General features: G+C 36.2%; 1 protein-coding gene across 7 annotated transcripts in view; it reads right to left on the bottom strand.

Moving 5' to 3' along the window:
* LOC107479503 (uncharacterized) overlaps positions 1–8,269 on the bottom strand; it is a 10,447-nt gene extending 2,178 nt beyond the window's left edge. For 3 of the 7 annotated variants that reach the window (XR_008006731.1, XR_008006730.1, XR_008006732.1), the window contains exons 1-7: positions 7,954–8,269; positions 7,777–7,845; positions 7,035–7,137; positions 6,848–6,898; positions 6,720–6,751; positions 6,242–6,382; positions 5,517–5,593 (exon numbers count right to left, since the gene is read on the bottom strand). Coding sequence is in view for 4 of the 7 variants with exons in the window: in XM_021138498.2 (XP_020994157.1) it covers positions 3,339–4,442 (1,104 nt within the window). In the remaining 3 variants the exon portion in view is untranslated. Of the gene's footprint in view, positions 1–1,478; positions 4,988–5,516; positions 5,594–6,241; positions 6,383–6,719; positions 6,752–6,847; positions 6,899–7,034; positions 7,138–7,776; positions 7,846–7,953 lie in introns of those variants that run through there. The other 4 variants (XM_021138498.2, XM_052258582.1, XM_052258583.1 and 1 more) reach the window with 4 other exon arrangements.
* Between the last annotated feature and the right edge of the window lie 17,354 nt (positions 8,270–25,623).

Here is a 25,623-nt window from a genome sequence, read left to right as displayed (position 1 = left end):
AAAGTGCAGTGCAGGTACAGTCATTGGACGATTTTTCATCATCTCTCTGAATGAGCTATACGGTGTATAGTGATATTTTTTATCCGTTTCTTAAATTGCTTCGATGACTCTCCAATGGTATCTATCACCCAAGGCTCAGCGTCACTAGGAATGTTATACTTTGACTACGAAGAAACAACGAATTAAGTTATTTTACCATACGTGCTAAGCCTACTTTGTAAACAATTTAAAAAGAAGAATGATCTACTCACCTTTGCATAATCCAACATTGAAGTTTTAGTCTCATTGGACACAGCTTGCCAATTAGTATATAATAACGTGACCAAATTAGAGTTTCTTGCAAGTGTACCCAAGAACCGACTAAACAATTGAACATGTGTCTTTGTTGGGCCTATGGGTTTGCCGTTGTACCATGTTAACTCTATCTGTGTTTCCATAGCATGAATATGTTCAGTTGGGTGGGACCACGAACTCTTTTCTTTTTGGTACCTATTCCAATGTCATTACTAGAGAATATTAACAAGGATACTAATCTAATGAATAAAAGAGTAGACTAAATAAAAAAACTAGGTTAGTGTCTTTCACTATTTGCTATTGAAACTAGGGATAAAAGCATTACCATGTTGACTGTCACTATTATCCCCAACACTTGGATTGTGATCATCATAATCATATTCATATTCTTCATCATTTTCATCCAATAATATCCTATATTTTTCAAAGAATTCATCTAAAGTCATAGCTGGGATAAGAGACTCAAGCTTGTGTTCTTCTTCGTTGGCATCTTCTTCATTTGATTTCTTCATTGGTATTTTCTTATCGGTTGGCTTCTTGCTTTGACCATCACCACCATTGGTGTTCACATCGCTTTTTCATCTTCCACCTTTGATTTCTTAATTGGAACCTTCTTCCTAGTTGGCTTCCGAGACCTTCATGTACATTGGATTTCTCCGTTGGCATCTTGATTTGACCCTCACCTTCATTGATTGACTTGTCTTTGTTGTTTGTTATCTTCTTGTTTGACATTTTGCTTTGCCCTTCATCATCAACTCTTGTCACCTTTGTTGACATGTTTCCCTTTTTCTTTGTCTCATGTTTGCTACTATCCCCACATACAGCTAAAACATGTTCTCTTTTAATTTGAAATTGTTTTACTAGTGCATAAGCACTCGTGAATTGAATTTTTCTTGAATTTTTGACTGGACTCCTCATCTTCAAGGGAATTCTTTGTGACTCTATTTGTGATAGGGTCCTTAACCTTTTTCTTTTGGGATTTCTTTCATTATTCATCATGTATCCAAAAAAGAGAGGTCAAATAAAGCATCGACTTAATTCAATTGCAAAAAAAGCTCTCAAAGATAGTTTTAACATAATCCAATTACAATAAGGGAGGTCAAAATAAAGAGTCAACATACATCAATGCAAAAGGAAAGGAAAATAAAATATCAACATATTTCAATTGCAACAAGAGAGGTCAAATAAAGCATCGAGTTAATTCAATTGCAAAAAAACAATCTCAAAGAGAGTTTCAACATAATCCAATTACAACAAAGGAGGTCAAAATAAAGAGTCAACATACATCAATGCAAAAAGAAAGAAAAATAAGATATCAACATATTTCAATTGCAACAACAAGAAAGGTCAAATAAAGCATCGAGTTAATCCAACACCTTATAGTCACTGGATTTCAGCATCACTGTCAAACTCATCAGACTCTATTTCTTTGTCTTTAGATTTGATCTTGTTCGGTGTCACATCAACAATAGTAGGTCTCACACCCGGTCTAACCAAGTTTACCTCACCAATATCACTTAAGGGTATCGGACTATTCGCAGATTCATGTGGCTCTATTATGTTAGGGTTAAACTGTAATTGGACACCATTGTTAAACAAGTCTCTTGGAACAGTTTTCATCACATAATGCTTTTGGGGAATATATGGATCTTTCACATAAAAGCACTAGTGTGCTTGGCTTGCCAACACAAATGGTTTGTCTTGGTAACATCTTTTGTTAAAATGGACATATGTCAAACCATGATTATCTTCCTCAGCTATAAACCACTCACACTTAAATAACACAACTTTAAATTGACTATAATAGTCTAGCTCAACAATATCCATGATTCTACCTTAATATCTTATATTGGCCTTGATTGGTTTTTTGTCCTTAACACTAGCAAAGCTTGTAGTTTCAGCCACCACAGTGACACCACTATTTTGCGTTTTTCGCATCACTTCTCGCCGCTTAGTATAAAATATGTACCCATTGACAACATAAGCAGAAAATAATTTTGCAACTTTATTTGGACCCTTAGACAACTGTCGTATCCAACTAGGAACATCATCTTTCATGGCACGTCCTATGAACCATTCTATAAAGTCTTCATTCTGATATTTAATAACGTTCCACTTTCGCTTCCGCTTGTCTTGCTTTTGTTGATCACCATGTTCTCTACAAGGGATGCATATTATTGTATAATGCTACCAAAATTAGTCTAAGGAATAGAACAAATTAGAGGTGCAAATTCACCTAATGTAAGGCTCCACGTTAACGCAATTGTTCAATACATATGCATTAGCTTGACGGAGGGACTTCACGTCCAAAATGATTAACTGCCCTTTTTTCCACCCAACGGACTACCCTTGTTTGTGAACAAATTTGAATCAGGATCTTTGGTTGAAGTACCTTTATCATTATTTCGAGATATTCTATTAAATCTTGTTTTCACTCCCTCATGCAAATATCTTGAACAAAAAGTTAAACACTCTTCAGCCAAATAACCCTCTGCAATTGATCCTTCTGGACGACTTCTATTACGAACATACCCTTTTAGTGTGCACATGTATCTCTCAATCGGATACATCCATCGAAACTGGACAGGACCACCTAACCTGACTTCATTAGCTAAATGAATTGGCAAATGAACTATTATATCAAAAAAGGTAGCGGGAAAAATCCTCTCCAATTGGCACAAAGTCTCTACAATTTCTGACTCTAAACCATTAATCTCTTCTAAAGAGATTTTCTTTTGACATAATCGACAAAAAAATGAACACAAGCGAACTAGAGGAACAACAACATGATCTGGAAGAATGCTCTTGATTGGTATTTGCAACAGGTAATGCAACATGAAGTGAGCATCGTGAGTCTTGCAACCGTAAATCTTTCTCTCTTCTTGTTGTACACAACAAGAAATGTTTGAAGCACTTCCATCAGGCAATTTTGTTTTCTTCAAAACACCACAAAAAATGGATTTTTCCCCTTTGGTCATGGAGTAGCAAGCTCTAGCAAGTTTAGTTCTTTTCCCATCCTTCGTATTTATTGGGTGAAGATTCTTTCAAATGTCCATCTCCTTAAGATCATAATGAGCCTTTGCATGATCCTTTGTTTTTCCAGGAATATCCAATAAGGTACCAACTATACTATCGACTACGTTTTTTTCGATATGCATCACATCAAGGTTGTGCCTAATCATATAATGATGCCAATATGGTAACTCAAAAAAGATTGATCGTTTTTTCCATTGGCCTTTAATTTTGTTTTGCGTCTTCCCAAAAGCATTATCTACTAACTTTAGCATATCTAGAACCTTTTCACCTGTTAACATTCGTGGTGGATCCTTTAATTCTGTTTTTCCATTAAAAGATCTCTTGTTAGACCGCCATGCATGATCAACTGGCAAAAATCTTCTATGATCCATGTAAACTATCTTTTGGCTATATTTCAAATAACAAAAAGAAGTGTCATTTTTACAACAAGGGTAAGCCAACTTCCCTTTGGTACTCCAACCGGATAGCATCGCATATGCTGAAAAATCATTGATTGTCCAAAGAAGTGCGGCATGCATTTGAAAAGTTTCATTTTTAAAAGAATCATATGTATCTATCCCTGCCACCCATAGCTCCCTTAGCTCTTCGATCAATGGTTGCAAAAAAACATCAATATTATTTCCTGGTGAACAAGGTCCAGGTATGAGTAAAGAAAGCATGCAATATTCTGACTTCATGGACATCCAAGGGGGAAAATTGTACACCATTAAGACAACTGGCCAGGTGCTATGTAACACATTCATAGTTCGAAAAGAATTAAAACCATCACTTGCCGAACCAAGCCTCAAATTGCGAAGTTCTTTTGAAAAGTTTGAGTACCGACTGTCCAACTTCTTCCATGCTTCGCCATCAGCAGTGTGCCTTATGCAACCGTCTTTCAAACGCTGCTCATCATGCCACCTCAACGCCTCTGCTGTGTTTGGGCACATAAAAAGCCTTTTATGCCTTGGTATTAAGGGAAAGTATCTTAAGGTTTTTGCAGCAACCTTATGAACTTTATTCGGAAGCGCAAAGTCATCTTCGTTGTCGTCCGTAGTAGGAGCCTGATTATATCGAGACTCTCCACAGATATGGCAAACTAAGTCATTTATGTGCTCATTCCGATACAGCATGCAGTCATTAGGACATGCATCAATCTTTTCATAGTCAAGACCTAAGTCTTTAACCAAATTCTTAGCCTTATTAAAAGAAGTGGGAATGTTCAAATCATATCAGGTATAACTTCTTTCAATAACTCCAATAGGGAGGTAAAAGATATATTACTCCAGCCATGTAGACACTTCAAGTGGTAGAGACGAATGATAAATGATCATCTTGAAAATCCAGTAGTACAATTCGAATATAATTCTTGACCTGCTTCATCGACCAACTTATAAAATCCCTTTGCATCTTCATTCATTCTGTTGTTCCCCTCTTCAAATTTGTCATATCTCCGAATGCATGACGCATCAACCCGTCAATATCATCAAGGCCACCTCGATCATCCATGTCATGTCCTACAACTATTGGAATTATTGGTTCTCCATGATTGATCCATCTTTTATAACCTTCGACAAACCCATAGCAAATGAGATGCTCATATACTTCATCTCGTTCATGCCAGTAAGTGTTTTCACACTTTGCACACGGACACTGGATTTCTTTTCCAACCGGTTTTCTAATTAAAAAAGCAAACTCTAAAAAGTTATTAACATCGTCTATATACTTGTTCTCAAATCTTGGTGAATCCATCCAATCTTTTGACGGAATATGATTAAACCTAACAATGTAAATATCTGAACTTACTAAACATGATCTAATAGGTCAATTATACGGACAATCTAGTTAGCATATATCCACTTACTACCTAAATAAATGGAAGATCAAATTATTTTATATGACAAGTATATGTATTGCTTAGTTCCATCATTTTAAGATGCCATATAAAGTTATAAACGGTGCAGTAATTAGTCAACTCATGTTGTCTTTACCAGTACAAGAAAATTATCCTATATACAAAACAAAATAAAATTCAAGAGAAAGTAAACAAAATAATAAGTTAACAAAATATTAAACCTAAATTAATATAAAAGACCAGATAATATCAATTTTAAACTTCTATTAAAACACCAGTAACAACATAATTTTAAGAAGAAAATTGGCTACATAAGCAACAGTATCATTAAAATACATCAACAAAGTACTACCTCAATTTGGAACACTACTTGAACACGAAAAGACCAACAGATAAATTCAATCACTTCCTCTTCAATCTGCTCGAGTCCTGCATCAAATTCTTGTATTTTAAAATGTGAACATAAGTGTTTCGATAATTAAATGATATTGACCTCTTTTTTTAATATATTATTATTATTATTGTTATTACTATTATCAAATGATTTTTAGAGAAAATGAATGCAATACACTAATTAACAGATACTATATCCATATCTATATATCCTTATTTCTTAAAATAAATAAAAAAGTCAAATTTAAATGTCGTTTACTTATATATAATAAAAACAACGAGATAAAGAGAGAAAAAAGATATCTACCATAAAAAGAAAAACAAAAAAACAAAAAATCCCTGACTCAAATGATTCAAAATATCTTTTAAACAATTTTATTCGGAACTAAATGATGTATAATTGTTCTTGTTTATTATTTATTTTACTAACTACTTGGAGATAATTGTCGGCTACGAGCTTCTGGTGGATACATAAGTTTAATTTAATTAATTAAATCGGAAAGAAAAGACTATTTAGTTAAATATGAATAGCCTACAAAGTACTTAATTATATATATATGTGATATGTGCCTATACTATGTGACTCTATACAAATGTAGAAAGTTAAAAGAATATGAATGTACTTCAACATCATAACCATATAATGCATGAAACCAAGGAGATTTGATGTTGGTTCTTACTAACCTTATGTTCTTAAGAATTTGATACTCAGGGATATATATTTTCTCAAGGTTCTTGCCAATCTTGTTCTCCCACAGCAAAACAATCTCGTTGAATGTCAAAACATTAGCAGGGGGCCTTTGGTACAAGATTTTGTTCAAAGCTCTGGGATCATTTTTATTATAATCAAATTTTTATTATAATCAAACTAATTACAACAATTAATTTCATTGAGGTATTCAAACCAAATCTATCAACTAATAATTTCAAACCATCAGCTCACAGAACCAGTAAGATCAAACTAAGTTTACCACAATTAGTTTCTATGCATTAGCATTCAATTAATAGCTGTCATTAGACAAAAGAAACCACTTTAATCTATGTACCAGAACCCAATTGAATTAGTGCATACTGCATATAAATTAAACTATAACATAATAGATCATTCAAATGCATTTTAAATAAAAACAAAAAGGATTAAAAACAAAAACCAGATATGTACCTAGAGAGCAAACTTGACGGGTCTTGAGCAATCTGCTTATGCAATGGAGAGAAAATAAATGTATGTTCAAACATAAAAGGTATATATAAAAAAATGAAAAAGCTAAGAAGAATGGGACCGAAGCATACATGCCTGTGACCACAAAGTGTCCTAAAAAACAAGTACTCTTTGCCTCTAATCTTCCATGCATTAATTAAAGAAAAAATGAAAATAATAATTAGCTATTGAAAAAAAAAAGCTTAAAGGGGTAGCTACATAGGGATTTTGATCCAAACATTACATAACCAAGATAAAAAAAAATTAAATACGACTTACCTGCAACGACAACAATTGTTAGAATATCGCCAATCTTTTTGAGCTTCTTCACACTCTTTTTATATGACTTAAATGGCTTCAAATCTGCATCTTCAGCCAAGAGCTGCAACAATTGAGTGCCATAACTATAACTAAACATTAAAAAATAAAATAAAGATAAAAAATATCATAAAAACCATGACTGCAAGACAGAAAAAAAATTATCAAAAACATTAGCGCATTAACTAAAGTTCTCTAACGTAGTCATAAAACTTTTATGGAAATTCCATCAGTACTCCTATCAAATTGGGATGTTGATACCCTTATATTGTGTTGTGTGTCCAACAAGTTGCCACTGGTTTTATTAACTAAAATAATTAAATTTTTAAAATTCATAAAATTTGTGATCAAATCTCAACCATTGATTGGATAAGAGGTACCGAAACCCTGGTTTTTTTATACATGTTGCGCAGTAAAGTTCCTAACACTAACCCTATTCATTGCACCATTGGAGCCAAACCAACAAGATCTTGAAGTCAGATTCAAGAGATCATTTCAACAGTTTCCTTTAATTCAGCCAAATATTTTACTACGTATTCAATCAATGAAATATTCGAAGGTATACACAAATTTAATGGCGTAAAACTTAATAAATCAAAATAACTACAGATAAGTGAAATACATTAGTTCAATTATTTGAACACAACAAAATTTTAGAAAACCTAAATAAGATAAACAGAAAAGAAAGGGTTCTAAAGCTTACCACTTTTTCAAGAGGCCCAGGTTCGATTTGTTATTGACGGCGCGAGAGTAAAAGCAGATCTTCCCCCTTCTGCTCTCTCAAAAATAATAATAAAAAATAAAATGATATTTATATTAAATAAATATTAAGTATTAATCAAAAAGGAAAGAAGAGAAAAGAAGAGGGAATCTTAGAAACCTGGGAGTGAGATTGGAAATGGGAAGCAATGGGTGTTAGCACGGGTGTTTTATGGTTCTGCGTTTGAGAAGATGGAGTAGCGACGGCGCCGGTGACGGTACACTGAGATGGTTGAAGCAAGACGATGAAGGTTTTGCACGACGAATGGGCCAGGGAGCAAGAATGAAAGAGGGCTTGGCTAGGGTTATCTTTTTCCACTATTTTTTCCTAAATTAAGAAGACGAGGGAATGGGGATTTTGGGAGGGAAAGGGATTTTTTCCTAGGTTTTGCACGACGACATTTTTGGTTTTGTGTGGGGATAAACAAAATATTTTCAAAAATCATATTCTATGGTTACTTCAAAAAATCGTGACTATAGACCATTTAAGGTCACTCTTTAAAACCGTGATCATAGATCCTTTTAGGTCTCTTTCGTAAAATCGTGACCATAGAATTTTTTTGGTCACCCCAAAAAACCGTGACCATAGATGTCTTTTAGTCACAGTGAAAAACTGTGACCATAGACCCCTTTAGGTCACCCTTTTGTAAAATCGTGACCATAGACTCTTTTTGGTCACCCCATAAAACCGTGACCATAGATGTCTTTTGGTCATGGTGAAAAACCGTGACCATAGACCATTTTAGGTCACCCCCATCACTCCAAAAAACCGTGACCATAGACCCTTTTAGGTCACTCCAAAAAAGTGACCATAGACCCCTTTAGGTCACCCTTCTTTAAAAAACAATGATCATAGACCCTTTTTGGGCACCCCGAAAAACCGTGACCATAGATGTCTTTTGGTCACGATGAAAAACTGTGACCATAGACCATTTTAGGTCACCCCCAAAACCGTGACCATTGACCCCTTTAGGTCACCCCAAAAAAACCGTGACCATAAACTCCTTTAAGTCACCATTCTTTAAAAAACTGTGACCATAGACCCTTTTTGGTCACCCAAAAAAACTGTGACCATTGATGTCTTTTGGTCATGGTGAAAAACCGTGACTATAGACCATTTTAGGTTACCCCCAAAACCGTGACCATAGACCCCTTTAGGTCACCCCAAGAAACCGTGACCATAGACCCTTTAGGTCACCCTTCTTTAAAAAATCGTGACCATAGACCCTTTTTGGTCACTCCAAAAAACCGTGACCATAGACTCTTTTAGGTCACCCCTCAAAACCGTGACCATAGACCCTTTTAGGCCACCTTTTTTTAAAAAACCGTGACCATAAGTACTCTATGGTCACCCTTTTTAAAAAAATCGTGACCATAGCTTTTTTTTTGGTCACCCTAAAAAACCGTGACCATAGACCCTCTATGGTCACGGTTTTTTACCGTGACCAAAAAAACCGTGGCCATAGACCCAAAATGTTGTAGTGCAATAAATGTCCTTATATGGATCTTTGATTAGCTTAGGCTAGTGTGTGTATCATTCAAGTGTGGGAAAACTTGGGACATTGGGTAAATAAAAGGGTAGTCTTGTATTATTTGTTGTAAATATTGGAAATTGGGTACATACTCATGTGTTAATTAAATGTAAAACCATATGCATTGATAGTCTTGAAAGAAAGAAAAAAAATTGAGAAACACAAAAGAAAAAGAAAAGAAAAAAGTAAGTAAGCATGGAAAAGAAAAGAAAAAAATAGAAAAAGAAAGAAAAAGAAGAAAAACAATAAAAGGGGACAAAATGCCCCAAAGTGAAGTCTAATAAGAGTCAATGCATAAGTGTTGTGAAATGAAAAAAACGAAAATGCATGAGTATGTGATAAAGTGAAGAATAGGTAGTTAGGTTAGCACTTAATTGTATAGGTTATTATATAGGTTAGGTGGGAAAGCTTAAGTCAATCAAAGATTCAAATTTCTAGTCCACTTAACCATATACAATCATATCTTGACCCTAGCCCCATTACAACCTATGAAAATACCTCATGATGAATGTATGCATGCATTGAATAATTGTTGATTGTTAGAAGAAAACAAATCTTAGAAAGCATGATTAGGGGAGAATTGAGAGAATCGACCCCATACACTTGAGCGACTATAGTGCAAACACTTCCGGTGAGGGTTCGATTTTCAATTCCTTGATTCCCGGCTTTCACGAGCTTTCTTCTTGCAAGTCTACTTGAACTTCATTTTGATATTTAAATGGGTAGGATTCATGAGTCTTCATGGGACCTTAGCCCTACTTGTGCATGTATGACTTGGAGGATTGATTTATTTTTAACCAAGTAGGTAAAACCATTTTGCATTTAGTTGCATCCATTTAGATAATTGCATATAGTTTATTTACATTGAATAAATGTTGATACCCTTTGTTTCTCTCTTGACTTAAGCATGAGGACATGCTTGGTTTAAGTGTGGGAAGTTGATAAACCCCATTTGTAGGGTTTATCTTGTATTGATTTTTGGGGATTTTATCACCTTTTACCCACATTTATTCAATGAAATAGCATGGTTTTATAACTTCTCCCTTAATTGTGCTTAAGAGTGAAAATATGCTTTTTAGGACTCAAAATAGCTAAATTTAATTCACCTTGATTCTATTAGATACCTTGATATGTTTGTTAAGTGATTTCAGATTTAGGAGGCAAAGATTGGATCAAGGGAATGAAAGAAAAGCATGTAGAAATGGAGAACTCGTGAAGAAAAGAAGGAATCGCAAAAGCTGTCAAGCCGACCTCTTCGTGCTTAATCGACCATAACTTGAGCTACAGAAGTCCAAAAAATGCGGTTCTAGTTACGTTGGAAAGCTAACATCTGGGGCTTCGAAACGATATAAGATTTGCCATAGTTGCATCGCGCATAGGGGCGCGCACGCGCACGGTACGCGGACGCGCCGATGGTGGCACATGATCCACTTAATGCAACTCGTGGCCAGTGATTTTAGAAGCCTTGTGGGCCTAATCCAACTCATTTTTTATGCTATTTAAGCCAAGGATTGAAGGGGAATCAATAGAATTTTCGACCATTAGTTTAGTTTAGCTTAGTTCAGTAGTTAGAGTTAGTTTTAGAGAGAGAAGCTCTCACTTCTCTCTAGAATTAGGAATTAGGGTTAGGTTAATCTATCCTCTTAGATCTAGGATTAATTCATGCTTTGATTTACTTTTCCTTTATCAATTCTTACTCCTCTACTCTCCTTCTCTCTAGTTTTGTATTTCAATTCTTGTAATTCTTCACTTTGTTGTGGATCTATATTTTGTTCTTTTGTTTTCTTTTAATAATGTAATTTGAGGTAATTCATGATAATTGTGATTTCCTTGATTGTTGTTGTTAATTCTTTGTATTCAATTGTTGTTAGAATTCTTTCTTGTTGTGATTTACTATACTTTTCTTTTGTACCTTCCAAGTGTTTGATGAAATGCTTGGGAGGATGTTAGAATAGAATTTTATGTTCTTGGCTTAGGGAAGGTAACTTAGGAACTCTTGAGTTACTAATATCCAAGTGATTGATAGTTGATAGCCATTGACTCTAGCCTTCATTAATTTAATTAGTGGAAAGCTAGGCTTTATGGACTTGGATTGATATAACTCACTTGACTTTCATTTGCTATTAGTTAGAGGATGACTAAGTGGGATTAATCTTTGCAACTATCATAATTGTGGCTAGTGATAATGATAGAGATCCTTGATCATCAAACCTTGCCAAGACCATTTTGTTAATAGAATTCCATTACCATTTACTATTCATATTTCTCATCTAAAACCCCAAAATAAACAAGTCCATAACCAATAACAAGAACACTATCCTGCAAGTCCTTTGAGAGACGACCCGAGGTTTAAATACTTCTGTTTATAGATTTTAGGGGTTTGTACTTGTGACAAACAAATTTTTGTATGAAAGGATTATTGTTGGTTTAGAGACTATACTTTACAACGAGACTTCATTAGTGAAATTCTAAACCGTCAAAAATCCAATCATCACCCAGCAATCACACAACATTAATATATTTATTTATCACAAAAATCACAAAACCCTACCTTCTTATTGAAGCCACCAACACCGAAGCACCAAGGAAGTTTTTTGAAAAAATAAAAAATCAGCTATTCCACCTTGATCACCAACTTGGCTGAACCATGCTTGGAGGGACAGTAGCTTCACTTGCTGATTCCTTCCATGGAACATGGTACGATTGTGAAGAGAAAGATGAGACAAACACTTTAATAGATTTAGATTTTTGATAGGAGTTACGGAACTCAAGAAATCAAGCTCTGAAGTTTCATCGCTTCCATGGAATTTTTTCTTTTTTCTTTCCCCAAGGTTCAGTGAAGGAGAAGAGAAATGAGATTAGATGTTGATGACGGTGATGATGTGGTTAATTAAAAGGGCAAGTGTCATTAGATGGGCCACATGTCAAGGTTCTAGGCTACTGAATCAGCGGTTCAAGTAATAAATATCTTAAACGGATAATTACGAAAGCTAGATGTATTAAAACACAAGTAATAATACATATGGAGGCAAATATATATAAGTTACTAATATAAATGATATTATTAACATCGTGATTACAAGGATATATAATTCATGGTGAAGCAGTAGCAAAGCTAAGTCCACCAAAAAGTACCGATATTTACTTATATCGACAGATGTCGAACTCAATAGAGAATTCCATGGTTGCTTCCTTAACATGCAATGTTCTTTGTCTTTCTAAAATTTTTTGAATACGTTGCTTTCAATGGTTTCAAGTATTTAATGTAAAATTCGATAAGTTAATAAATAATTAACTATTAAATTAATTATGAGCCAAATAAATTAAAAAATTAAATTTTATAATTTATAAAAGCAAAAAAATTTAAAATACAAATTAAAATAATAATTTTAAAGCTTTTGACCTAAAGTTAGGCCAACAGACTACAACAGTTAGACTGGACCCAAGTGGACCCAAGTCCACTCAAATAACTCTATATAAAAGGCTTGCAACATCCTTTTTCCTTCTTCATTATGGTAATTCACACTGAAGAAGAAGCATGGAAGACCAAAACTTAATCCCCTTTTCACTTCAAATTTCTTTTGCTCATAACTTTCAATCCGAAGCTCTAATCGCCGTACCGTTTGCTACCATATGTTTCATGCCCAGTTCTCTATCCCTTTTTTTGTGTGAAATTGGTATGGCTATTGAGTGATTTTGATGATTTTGGTGGTTTGGGTGCAATCTAGCTTTAGATGATTGTTGTGTGTATCCCAATCATCAATGGGTAAGGTAAAAAAATTTTAAACACTTGTAGTTTGTCCAATTTTGTAAATCCTAGTATTAATGTTGTTGAATTGTATGGATTAGATTAAATTTATGTTGGATTGGAGTTGAATTGGCAAATTAGAGTGGTTGGCTTCAAGCTTTGGTGGGTGGAGCTCGTTAGAATTTATTTGGAGACTTGGAGCTTGTGGAGGAGAGAATTTTGAGGTGTTCCAGCCTTAGGAAAGAATCGGTCAAAGTATGATTTTTGTTTCTCATAATTAAAATATAATGTTAAGCAAAAACTTAGGTTAGTTGCCTTAGGATAGGCTTGAATATTTAAATGGTTGGATTTAATGGAACTAACATATACATATGTATGTAATAAGTTGAATTTGATATTCAAATGGTTGGAGTTGATGCAATTATTGTATATATGTATATATGTGATGAATATGATGCTGAATTGATAATGGAGTATTGGTATTTTAGGTGACTAAATGGTTGATTAGTAGTGCGTTAGTGTTTGGTGAGTTATGATAATGCTTGAGCTGGATTTTGTTAGGATTTGGTTGATTTTGGATTGGAAACTTTGGAAAAAATTGAGGTTTGTATCTTTGGTGAAAACCACAATTTTTTAACCAACTTTGATGTCCCTTAACTTGGCTTCCAGATCTCCAAACTTTATGAAACTTGTTTTAAATAAAAATTAGGTCTGTGGAGTTTGTGATGTTTGAAGAATGGATTAAAAATAATTTTTAACGAAAACGTTATGAGCGTTTGTAAACCTCTAAAAGCACTATTTTGTTGAAAATTCACAATTTTTGAATTATCAATCATTCTTCTAGTTTTTTCCAAACCTCTTTAACTACCAATTGAGATTCCTTAGCTAGTGTTTAGGCTTTTGGGATGAGCGAGAGTGTACTGGTACAATAAAAGAGGTAGTTTTAGTTTTGTATCTAGAGAAGGAGTCTTAGGGTTTCAGAGCACTGTGGTTAGTTTAACTACAGTAGTTTCGTGAAGTGTTTTAAGTTGATTAAAGAGAGGATATCATAGTATAGTAGAGATAAGTTTGAAGAACTATATGTTAATTATAAATACAATATTGGGCATGATATGATTAATCTCGATGATCCTTTCTCAAAAGTGTGACCCCAGTTAGATGGTGGAAGGTGAGGATCCCCTTCTTTGTTCTTCCTGGTGTTATAAAATTACCTCCAGTGATATTGTGGGAGGTTAGGATCCCCTCCTTTGTTCCTCCTGGACATATGAGAACGTACCTCCTGGGTAGATGCAAGGGTTATGGTTCGCCCCACTTGCTCTAAGTTGGTTATTTGAGGCTCCCTAGTTAGATGCACGGGTGTGATTCACCCCACTTGCTCTGGGTCAAGATGGTTTGAGCTTTCTGGGTAAATGCAAAGGTGTGGTTCGCCCTACTTACTCCAGGTTGAGATGATTTTGAGCTTCCTAAGTAAATGTAGTGGTCGCCCCACTTGCTCCAGGATAATATTTATGATTGATCTTAGTCTTCCAAGGCAAACGTAATGACTCGCCCCCATATGCTTTGAGCTTCGTGCCGCTGGGACTGTCCAGGTTTGCTACCAGACATGTCAGGTTAGGCTGGACAACCGACAGATGATATCATCGGCCATAGGCCAAATATGCATCATGTGCATTTGTATGATTTTTTTGATTATGCATATTTTGGTTTGCCTAATTGCTTATATATGTCTATATAATACATGACTTAAATGTTGTATCTGTTTCTTTAATTGTTTATTATTTGTATGCTTTGTATGTGTTTGACCTTGCAAGACCCCTCATATGGTGGAGGCGTGATGAGTGTTGTTCCACCCGGTGATTTGGAGGTCTGAAAGAGATAGAAAGTGAAGAGTTAGATTAGATCTAGAATTCCATGGATAGATTATCGAGATTTCTTGTTTAGAATTAATTTTAAGTTTGTGATGAGCGGATAATTTATACGCTTTTTGGTATTATTTTTACATAGTTTTTAGTATGTTTTAGTTACATTTTATTATATTTTTATTAGTTTTTATGCAAAAATCATATTTCTGGATATTACTATGAGTTTGTGTATTTTTCTATAATTTCAGGTATTTTTTGGCTGAAGTTTAGGGACCTGAGCAAAAATCTGATTCAGAGGCTGAGAAAGGACTGCAGATGCTGTTGGATTCTGACCTCCCTACACTCAAATGCATTTTTCTGGAGCTACAGAAGCTTAATTGGCGCGTTCTCAATTGGGCTGGAAAGCTAACATCATGGGATTTTCAGAAATGTATAATAGTCCATAGTTTTTCCGAGATTTGATGGCCCAAACTGGCGTTAAAACGCCTACCAGAGACCCTTTCCTAGTGTTAAATACCCAAACTGGCATCCAAGCTGGCGTTTAACCCCAGAAAAAGCCTATGCACGTGTAAAGCTCAATGCTCAGCCCAAGTACACACCAAGTGGGTCCTAGAAGTGAATTTCTGCACTATCTGCACTTAGTTACTTATTTTCTGTAATCCTTAGTAACTTGTTTAGTATAAATAGCACTTTTTACTATTGTATTTCATCCCTTTTTTGGAGCTTATGCAATTTTTCATATTTGGAAGACTGCCCATTCGGCTATGCCTAGACCTTTTTCTCTTATGTATTTTCCAACGGTGGAGTTTCTACACCTCATAGATTAAGGTGCGGAGCTCTGCTGCTTCATGAATTAATGCAAGTACTATTGTTTCTCTTTCAATTCATGTTTACTTATTCTCCAAGATATACTCTCATACTTAATTCAGTTAAGTCAGAATAAAGGGGTGACCCGGGACAATCACCCACTATCTTCGTTACTCGCTTAGCCAAGATCCGCGTGCCTGACAACCACAAGCGGTCTACATGATGTTCAACGTAGTCATTGGACGACAGCCGGAGTATAGTGTCTTGGGTCTCTGATCCACGGATTTGACTTGCCTATCCTGACAACAGAGAATTCGAATCCGTGAGATTCGTGGTATAGGCTAGAACCAATTGGCAGCATTCCTGAGATCCGAAAAGTCTAAACCTTGTCTGTGGTATTTCGAGTAGGATCTGGGACAGGATGACTGTGACGAGCTTCAAACTCTTGAATGTTGGGCGCAGTGATAGTGTACAAAAGGATAGAGAGATTCTATTCTGACACAAGTGAGAACCGACAGATGTTTAGCCATGCGGTAGCTGTGCCTGATATTTTTCTTCCGAAACGAGAAATCCGACCGTTAATTAGCCATACAAAAACCGTAACTGGACCATTTTCGCTAAGAGGACGGATGGCAGCCATTGATAACGATGATCCACCAACATACAGCTTGCCATGGAAGGGAGCACGCATGATTGGATGAAGACAATAGGAAAGCAGAGGTTCAGAAGCAACAAAACATCTCCAAACGCTTATCTGAAATTCCCACCAATGAATTACATAAGTATCTTTATTTTAATTTGCGTTTTATTTATCTTTCAATTATGAAAACTTATAACCAATTGAATCCGCCTGACTAAGATTTACAAGATGACCATAGCTTGCTTCAAGCCGGCAATCTCCGTGGGATCGACCCTTACTCGCGTAAGGTTTTATTACTTGGACGACGCAGTGCACTTGCTGGTTTATTGTACCGGAGTTGTGAAAAGTGTGATCACAATTCCGTGCACCAAGTTTTTGGTGCCGTTGTCGGGGATTGTTCAAGTTTGGACAACTAACGGTTCATCTTGTTGCTTAGATTAGGTAACCTTCTTTCTTGTTTCAACATTTATCTTCTTTTCAAAAATTTTTTTATAAAAAAAATTTTAATAAAATCATAAAACCAAAAAAATTTTGTGTTTCTTGTTTGAGTCTAGTGTCAAAATTTAAGTTTGGTGTCAACTGCATGTTTTTAATTTTTCTTAGATTTTCGAAAATTCATACATTGTGTTCTTCTTTGATCTTCAAGTTGTTCTTGATGATTTTCCTTGTTTGATCTTTAATTTTTCTTGTTTTGTGTCTTTTCTTGTTTTCTGGTGCATTTTCGAATTGTTAGTGTCCCTAGTACAAAAGTTCTTAAGTTTGGTGTCTTGCATGTCTTTCTTGTCTTAAAAATTTTCAAAAATATGTTCTTGATGTTCATCATGATCTTCAAGGTGTTCTTGGTGTTCATCTTGACATTCAAGGTGTTCTTGCATGCATTATTTGTTTTGATCTTAAATTTTTATGTTTTGTTCCATTTTTTTGTTTTTCTCTCTCCTCATTAAAAATTTAAAAGTAAAAAAATATCTTTTCCTTATTCTTCTCATAATTTTCGAAATTTTGAGTTGACTTGGTCAAAAATTTTTAAAATTTGGTTGTTTCTTGTTAGTTAAGTCAAAATTTCAATTTAAAAACTTTCTTTTTTCAAATATTTTTCAAAATCAATTCTTTTTCATTTTTTTTATGATTTTCGAATTTCATTCTTAAAATTTTTCAAAATCTTTTTCATTTTTCTTTTAATGTTTTCAAAAGTTTTAAAACTAATTTTTCAAAATATTTTTCTTAATTTTATTTCATATTTTCGAAAATCCTTGCTAACAATTAATGTTTTGATCCAAAAATTTCAAGTTTGTTACTTTCTTGTTAAGAAAGGTTCAATCTTTGAATTCTAAAATCATACCTTTTAGTTTCTTGTTAGTCAAGTCATCAACTTTAATTTTAAAAATCAAATCTTTTTAATTTCTTTTTCAATTCTTTTTCAAAATAAATTTCAATCATATCTTTTTAATTTTAATTTCAAAATCCTTTTCTAACTTCTTACCTTTTTCAACTAGCTACTTGACTTGTTTATTTTAATTTTTAAAAGTTTACTATTTCTTATCTTTTTCAAAACCACCTAACTACTTTTCCACTTCTAATTTTCGAAAATCACTAACCACTTTTTCAAAAATCTTTTTAATTAACTAATTGTTTTAGTTTTTAATTTTCTTGTATTTCTTTTTCAAATTTTTGAAACTAACTTAATTAATTAAATAAAAATAAAAATATTTTTCTTTTCCTTCTCCTTAAAATTCAAATACTCTCTCTCATCTCTTTCTATTTATTTTATTTAATTGCTAACATTTCTCTTCTACTCATAATTCGAACCCCTCTCTCTTCTCTCTGTTTGAATTACTCATCTCCTCTCTCTTCTCATTCTTCTATTCTTCTATTCTTGTACTCACATAAAGGAATCTCTATACTGTGACATAGAGGATTTCACTACTACCTTTGTTCTCTTCTTTTTCATATGAATAGGAACAAGGATAAGGACATTCTTGTTGAAGCTGATCCTGAACCAGAAAGGACTTTGAAGAGGAAGCTAAGAGAAGCTAAAGCACAACACTCTGGAGAGGACCTTACAAAAAATTTCTAAAAAGAAGCAGACATGGCAGCCGAACCCAACAACAATGCTAGAGATGCAAGGAAGATGCTTGGTGACTATACTGCACCAACTTCCAACTTCTATGGAAGAAGCATCTCAATTCCTGCCATTAGAGCAAACAACTTTAAGCTTAAGCCTCAATTAGTTTCTCTAATGCAGCAGAATTGCAAGTTTCATGGACTTCCATCGGAAGATCCTCATCAGTTCTTAGCTGAATTCTTACAGATCTGTGAGACTGTTAAGACCAATGGAGTTGATCCCGAGGTTTACAGACTTATGTTTTTCCCATTTGCTGTAAGAGACAGAGCTAGAATATGGTTGGACTCACAACCTAGAGAAAGCCTGAACTCTTGGGACAAGTTGGTCACTACTTTCTTGGCCAAATTCTTTCCACCTCAAAAGTTGAGCAAGCTTAGAGTGGATGTCCAAACTTCAGATAGAAAGAAGGTGAATCCCTCTATAAAGCTTGGGAAAGATACAAGCAATTGATCAGAAGGTGTCCTTCTAACATGCTTTCAGAATGGAGCATTTTAGATATATTCTATGATGGTCTGTCTGAATTGTCCAAGATGTTATTGGACCACTCTTCTGGTGGATCTCTTCATCTGAAGAGAACCCCTGCAGAAGCTCAAGAACTCATTGAGGTAGTTGCAAATAATCAGTTCATGTACACTTCTAAAAGAAATCCTGTGAGTAATGGGATGACTCAAAAGAAAAGAGTTCTTGAGATTGATACTTTGAATGCCATATTGGCTCAAAACAAAATATTGACTCAGCAAGTCAATATGATTTCTCAGAATCTGACTGGATTGCAAGCTACATCTGGCAGTACTAAAGAAGCCTCCTCTGAAGGAGGAGCTTATGACCCTGAGAATCCTGCAATGGAAGGGGTGAATTACATGGAAGAATCCTATGGAAACACCTATAATCCTTCATGGAGAAATCATCCAAATTTCTCATGGAAGGATCAACAGAAGCCTCAACAAGGCTTCAATAATAATAATGGTGGGAGAAATAGGTTTGGCAATAGCAAACCTTTTCCATCATCTTCTCAGCAACAGACAGAGAATTTTGAACAGAGCCTCTCTGGCTTAGCAACCATAGTCTCTGATCTATCTAAGGCCACTCTCAGTTTTATGACTAAAACAAGGTCCTCCATCAGAAATTTGGAGGCACAAGTGGGTCAGCTGAGTAAAAGAGTTACTGAAAATTCTCCTAGTACTCTCCAAAGCAATATAGAAGAGAATCCAAAGAGAGAGTGCAAGGCCATCAATATAACCAAAATGGCCGAACCTATAGAGGAGGAAGAGGCAGTGATTTCCAGTGAGGAAGACCTCAATGGACGTCCACTGACCACTAAGAAGTTCCCTAATGGGGAACCAAAGGAATCTGAGGCTCATACAGAGACCATAGAGATTCCACTGAACTTACTATTACCATTCATGGGCACGGATGAGTATTCTTCCTCCGAAGAGGATGAAGATATTGTTGAAGAGCAAGTTGCTCGGTGTCTGGGGGCAATCATGAAGCTGAATGCCAAGTTATTTGGTAATGAGACTTGGGAGGATGAACCTCCATTGCTCATCAATGAATTGAATGCCTTGGTTCAACTGAAAATACCTCAGAAGAAACCGGATCCCAGAAGGTTCTTAATACCTTATACTATAGGCACCATAACCTTTGAGAAGGCTTTGTGTGACTGTTGCACGAAAATGTGATCATCAACAATGGCACCAAAGACTTGGAGCTCTCAAACGTGAATCACACTTTGTCACAACTTCACACAACTAACCAGCAAGTGCACTGGGTCGTCCAAGTAATACCTTATGTGAGTAAGGGTCGATCCCATAGAGATTGTCGGCTTGAAGCAAGCTATGGTCACCTTGTAAATCTCAGTCAGATGGATTCAAATGGGTGATAGAGTTTTAATAATTAAAAAGATAAATAAAATATAAAGAAAAGATAGAGATACTTATGTAATTCATTGGTGAGAATTTCAGATAAGTGCATAGAGATGCTTTGTTCTTGTTGAATCTCTGCTTTCCTAATGCCTTCATCAAATCCTTCATACTCCTTTCCATGGCAAGCTGTATGTTTGGGTTTCACCAGTGTCAATGGCTACCTCCTTTCCTCAGTGAAAATGATCCAAATGTGCTGTCACCGCACGGCTAATCATCTGTCAGTTCTCGATCATATTGGAATAGAATTCAGTGATTATTTTGCGTCTGTCACTACGCCCAACACTCGCGAGTTTGAAGCTCGACACAGTCATCCCTTCCTAGATCCTACTCGGAATACCACAGACAAGGTTTAGACTTTTCGGATCTCAGGAATGGCCACCATTAATTCTAGCTTATACCACGAAGACTCCGATCTTTCGGAATGGAGGCTAAGAGATACACGCTCAATCTTAAGTAGAACGGAAGTGGTTGTCAGTCACGCGTTCATAGGTGAGAATGATGATGAGTGTCACGGATCATCACATTCATCAAGTTGAAGTGTGAGTGAATATCTTAGAAGAAGAATAAGCATGAATTGAATAGAAGAACAATAGTAATTGCATTAATACTCGAGGAACAGCAGAGCTCCACACCTTAATCTATGGTATGTAGAAACTCCACCGTTGAAAATACATAAGTGGTGAAGGTAGGCATGGCCGTGAGGCCAGCTCCCAAGTCTAAGGAAAACATTCTAAAGATGATTCCAAGATGAAAATATAATAGTAAGAGGTCATATTTATAATGAAACTAGCTACTAGGGTTTACAGAATTAAGTGAATGATGTAGAAATCCACTTCTGGGCCCACTTGGTGTGTGCTTGGGCTGAGCATTGAGCTTTACACGTGTAGAGGCTTTCCTTGGAGTTAAACGCCAGCTTTGGTGCTAGTTTGGGCGTTTAACTCCAGCTTTTATGTCAGTTCTGGTGTTTTAACTTCAGAATAGAGCAAAGAATGGGCGTTTGAATGCTAGTTTGTGTCGTCAAAACTCGAGCAAAGTATGGACTATTATATATTGCTAGAAAGCTTTGGATGTCTACTTTCAAACGCAATTGAGAGCGCGCCATTTGAAGTTCTGTAGCACTAGAAAAACTACTTCGAGTGAAGGGAGGTTAGAATCCAACAGCATCAGTAGTCCTTTGTCAGCCTCTGAATCATATTTTTACTCAGGTCCCTCAATTTCAGCCAGAAAATACCTGAAATAACAGAAAAACACACAAACTCATAGTAAAGTCCAAAAATGTGAATTTTGCATAAAAACTAATAAAACCATCCCAAAAAGTAGCTAGATCCTACTAAAAACTACCTAAAAACAATGCCAAAAAGCGTATAAATTATCCGCTCATCAGTGACCTGGGGTCAAGTATAAACCTCATGTCACTCTCTGTAATGGAGAAACTAGGGATCTTTGAGGTATAAGCCACAAAAATCTCACTAGAGATGGCAGACAAATCAATGAAACAGGCTTATGGACTTGTAGAGGACGTCTTAGTGAAGGTTGAAGGCCTTTACATCCCTGCTGACTTCATAATCCTAGACACTGGGAAGGATGAGGATGAATTCATCATCCTTGGAAAACCCTTCCTAGCCACAGCAAGGGCTGTGATTGATATGGACAAAGGAGAGTTAGCCCTTCAATTGAATGAGGACTACCTTGTGTTTAAGGCTCAAGGATCTTCCTTTGTAAACATAGAGAAGAAGCATGAAAAGCTTCATCCAATTCTCTCCATAAAAAGTCAAGCAGAGCCCCCACATTCAAAATCTAAGTTTGGTGTTGGGAGGCCACAATCATGCTCTGAGTATCTGTGAAGCTCTGTAAGAGCTTCCTGTCAAGCTATTGACATTAAAGAAGCGCTTGTTGGGAGGCAATCCAATTTTATTTATCTATGTGAATTACTTTTCCATTTCAACTTCCATTATTAGTTTATGTTTTTTTTAGGTTGATGATCATGTGGAGTCACAAAAACAGCTGCAGAATTAAAGTGGAATAAAAAATAGCACACCTGGAGGACAGACTTACTGGCGTTTAAACGCCAGTAAGGATAGCAGAATGGGCGTTTAATGCCCAGTCTGGCAGCATTCTGGGCGTTAAACGCCAGAATTGGCAGACAGGCTGGTGTTTAACACCAGAAAAGGGTGTATGGTGCTGGCTGGCGTTAAACGCCAGAAGGGGGCATCAGCTTGGCGTTTAAAGCCAAGAAAGGCATCAGACTAGCGTTTAAATGCCAGAAAGGGCTGTCCAGGGGCGTTTACACACCAGAATGGTGCAGGGATTAGAAACCCTTGACACCTCAAGATCTGTAGACCCCACAGGATCTCCACCTACCCCAACTCACTCTCTCTCCTCTTCACACCTTTCCATCATACTCTTCCCTAAACACCATTCACCTATCAAATCCTACCCTTTTCCCCATAATCTCTTCACCACTCACATCCATCCACTATTTTAAAAAAAAAGCCATCATAAAACCCCACCTACCTCACCATTCAAATTCAAAACATTTCCCTCCCAAACCTACCCTTTTTCACACAGATTCCCCCTCTCCCTTACCCTATAACTACCCCTCCTTACTCCTCCACTTTCACACATCACAAACACTTCATCACCCACTTGGCCGAACCATTCATACCCTTCTATATCCTCCATTTCATCTTCTTCTCCTCCTTTCTTTCTTCTTTTGCTCGAGGATGAGCAAACCTTTTAAGTTTGGTGTGGGAAAAATTAGAATAAAATTGGGTTGCCTCCCAATAAGCACTTTTTTAATGTCAATAGCTTGACAGTGAGCTCCCATGGAGTTTCACAGATAATCAGAGCATGGTTGAGATCTCTCAACACCAAACTTAGAGTTTGGCTGTGGCCTCCTAGCACCAAACTTAGAGTTTGAATGTGGGGGCTCTGTTTGACTCTGTATTGGGAGAAGCTCTTCATGCTTACTCTCCATGGTTACAGATGGAGAACCTTGAGTCTTTACTACAAGGCATTCTTCATTCTCATGAAGGATCAACTCTCCTCTATCAACATCAATCATAGCTCTTGCTATGGCTAGGAAGGGTCTTCTGAGGATGATGACTCATCCTCATCCTTCCTAGTGTCTAGGATTATGAAATCAACAGGGAAGTAAAGGCCTTCAACCTTTACTAGCATGTCCTCTACTAATCCATAAGCCTTTTTCATAGAGTTATCTGCCATTTCCAATGAGAATTTGGCAGTGTGTACCTCATAGATTCCCAGTTTCTTCGTTACAAGAGTGGCATCATGTTTATCCCTGACCCCAGGTCACACAGAGCTTTTCAAAGGTCATGGTACCTATGGTATAGGGTATTAAGAATTTCCCAGGATCCTATTTCTTTTGAGGTAAATTTTACTGAACCAATGTATTCAGTTCATTGGTGAGCAAGGGAGGCTCTTCCTCCCAAGTCTCATTACCAACCAGCTTGGCATTCAGCTTCATAATTGCTCCTAAATATTGGACAACTTGCCCTTCAACAATGTCTTCATCCTCTTCAGAAGATGAATAGTCATCAGAGCTCATGAATGGTAAAAGGAGGTCCAAGGGAATCTCTATGGTCTCTGTATGAGCCTCAAATTCCTTTGGTTCCTCATTAGGAGATTCCGTACTGACCATTGGACGTCCCCTGAGGTCTTCCTCATTGGGATTCACGTCCTCCTCTTCCTCTAAGGATTCGGCCATGTTGATTATATCAATGGCCTTGCACTCTCCTTTGGGATTCTCTTCTGTATTGCTTGGGAGAGTGCTATGAGAAGTTTCAGTAACCCTTTTACTCAGCTGGCCCACTTGTGCCTCCAAATTTCTAATGGAGGATCTTGTTTTATTCATGAAATAAAGAATGGCCTTAGATAGATCAAAGACTATGTTTGCTAAGCTAGAAGGATTCTGCTCAAAATGCTCTGTCTGTTGTTGAGATGATGATGGGAAAGGTTTGCTATTGCTAAACCTGATTCTTCCACCATTGTTATTATTGAAGCCTTGCTTCTGTTGATCCTTCCATGAAAATTTTGGATGATTTTTCCATGAAGGATTATAGGTGTTACCAAAGGCTTCACCCATATAATTCACCTCTGCCATTGCAGGGTTCTCAGGATTATAATCTTCTTCTTCAGAAGATGCTTCTTTAGTACTGTTAGATGCATTTTGCAATCCATTCAGACTCTGAGAGATCATATTGACTTGTTGGGTCAATATTTTGTTCTGAGCTAATATGGCATTCAGAGCATCAATATGGCCAATATTTTGCAATCCACTCTCGAGTTTGAAGCTCGACACAGTCATCCCTTCCAGATCCTACTCGGAATACCACAGACAAGGTTTAGACTTTCCGAATCTCAGGAATGGCCACCATTAATTCTAGCTTATACCACGAAGACTCCGATCTTTCGGAATGGAGGCTAAGAGATACACGCTCAATCTTAAGTAGAACGGAAGTGGTCGTCAGTCACGCGTTCATAGGTGAGAATGATGATGAGTGTCACAGATCATCACATTTATCAAGTTGAAGTGTGAATGAATATGTTAGAAGAAGAATAAGCATGAATTGAATAGAAGAACAATAGTAATTGCATTAATACTCGAGGAACAGCAGAGCTCCACACCTTAATCTATGGTGTGTAGAAACTCCACCGTTGAAAATACATAACTGGTGAAGGTAGGCATGGCCGTGAGGCCAGCCCCCAAGTCTAAGGAAAACATTCTAAAGATGATTTCAAGATGAAAATATAATAGTAAGAGGTCATATTTATAATGAAACTAGCTACTAGGGTTTACAGAATTAAGTGAATGATGTAGAAATCCACTTCCTGGCCCACTTGGTGTGTGCTTGGGCTGAGCATTGAGCTTTACACGTGTAGAGGTTTTCCTTGGAGTTAAACGCCAGCTTTGGTGCCAGTTTGGGCGTTTAACTCCAGCTTTTATGCCAGTTCTGGTGTTTTGACTTCAGAATAGAGGAGAAAATGGGCGTTTGAATGCTAGTTTGTGTCATCAAAACTCGAGCAAAGTATGGACTATTATATATTGCTAGAAAGCTTTGGATGTCTACTTTCAAACGCAATTGAGAGCGCGCCATTTAAAGTTCTGTAGCACTAGAAAAACTACTTCGAGTGAAGG

This window comes from Arachis duranensis, chromosome 3 (assembly GCF_000817695.3).
Source record: "Arachis duranensis cultivar V14167 chromosome 3, aradu.V14167.gnm2.J7QH, whole genome shotgun sequence".
Lineage (NCBI taxonomy): Eukaryota > Viridiplantae > Streptophyta > Magnoliopsida > Fabales > Fabaceae > Arachis > Arachis duranensis.
This window is presented reverse-complemented; position numbering and strand designations above follow the sequence as displayed.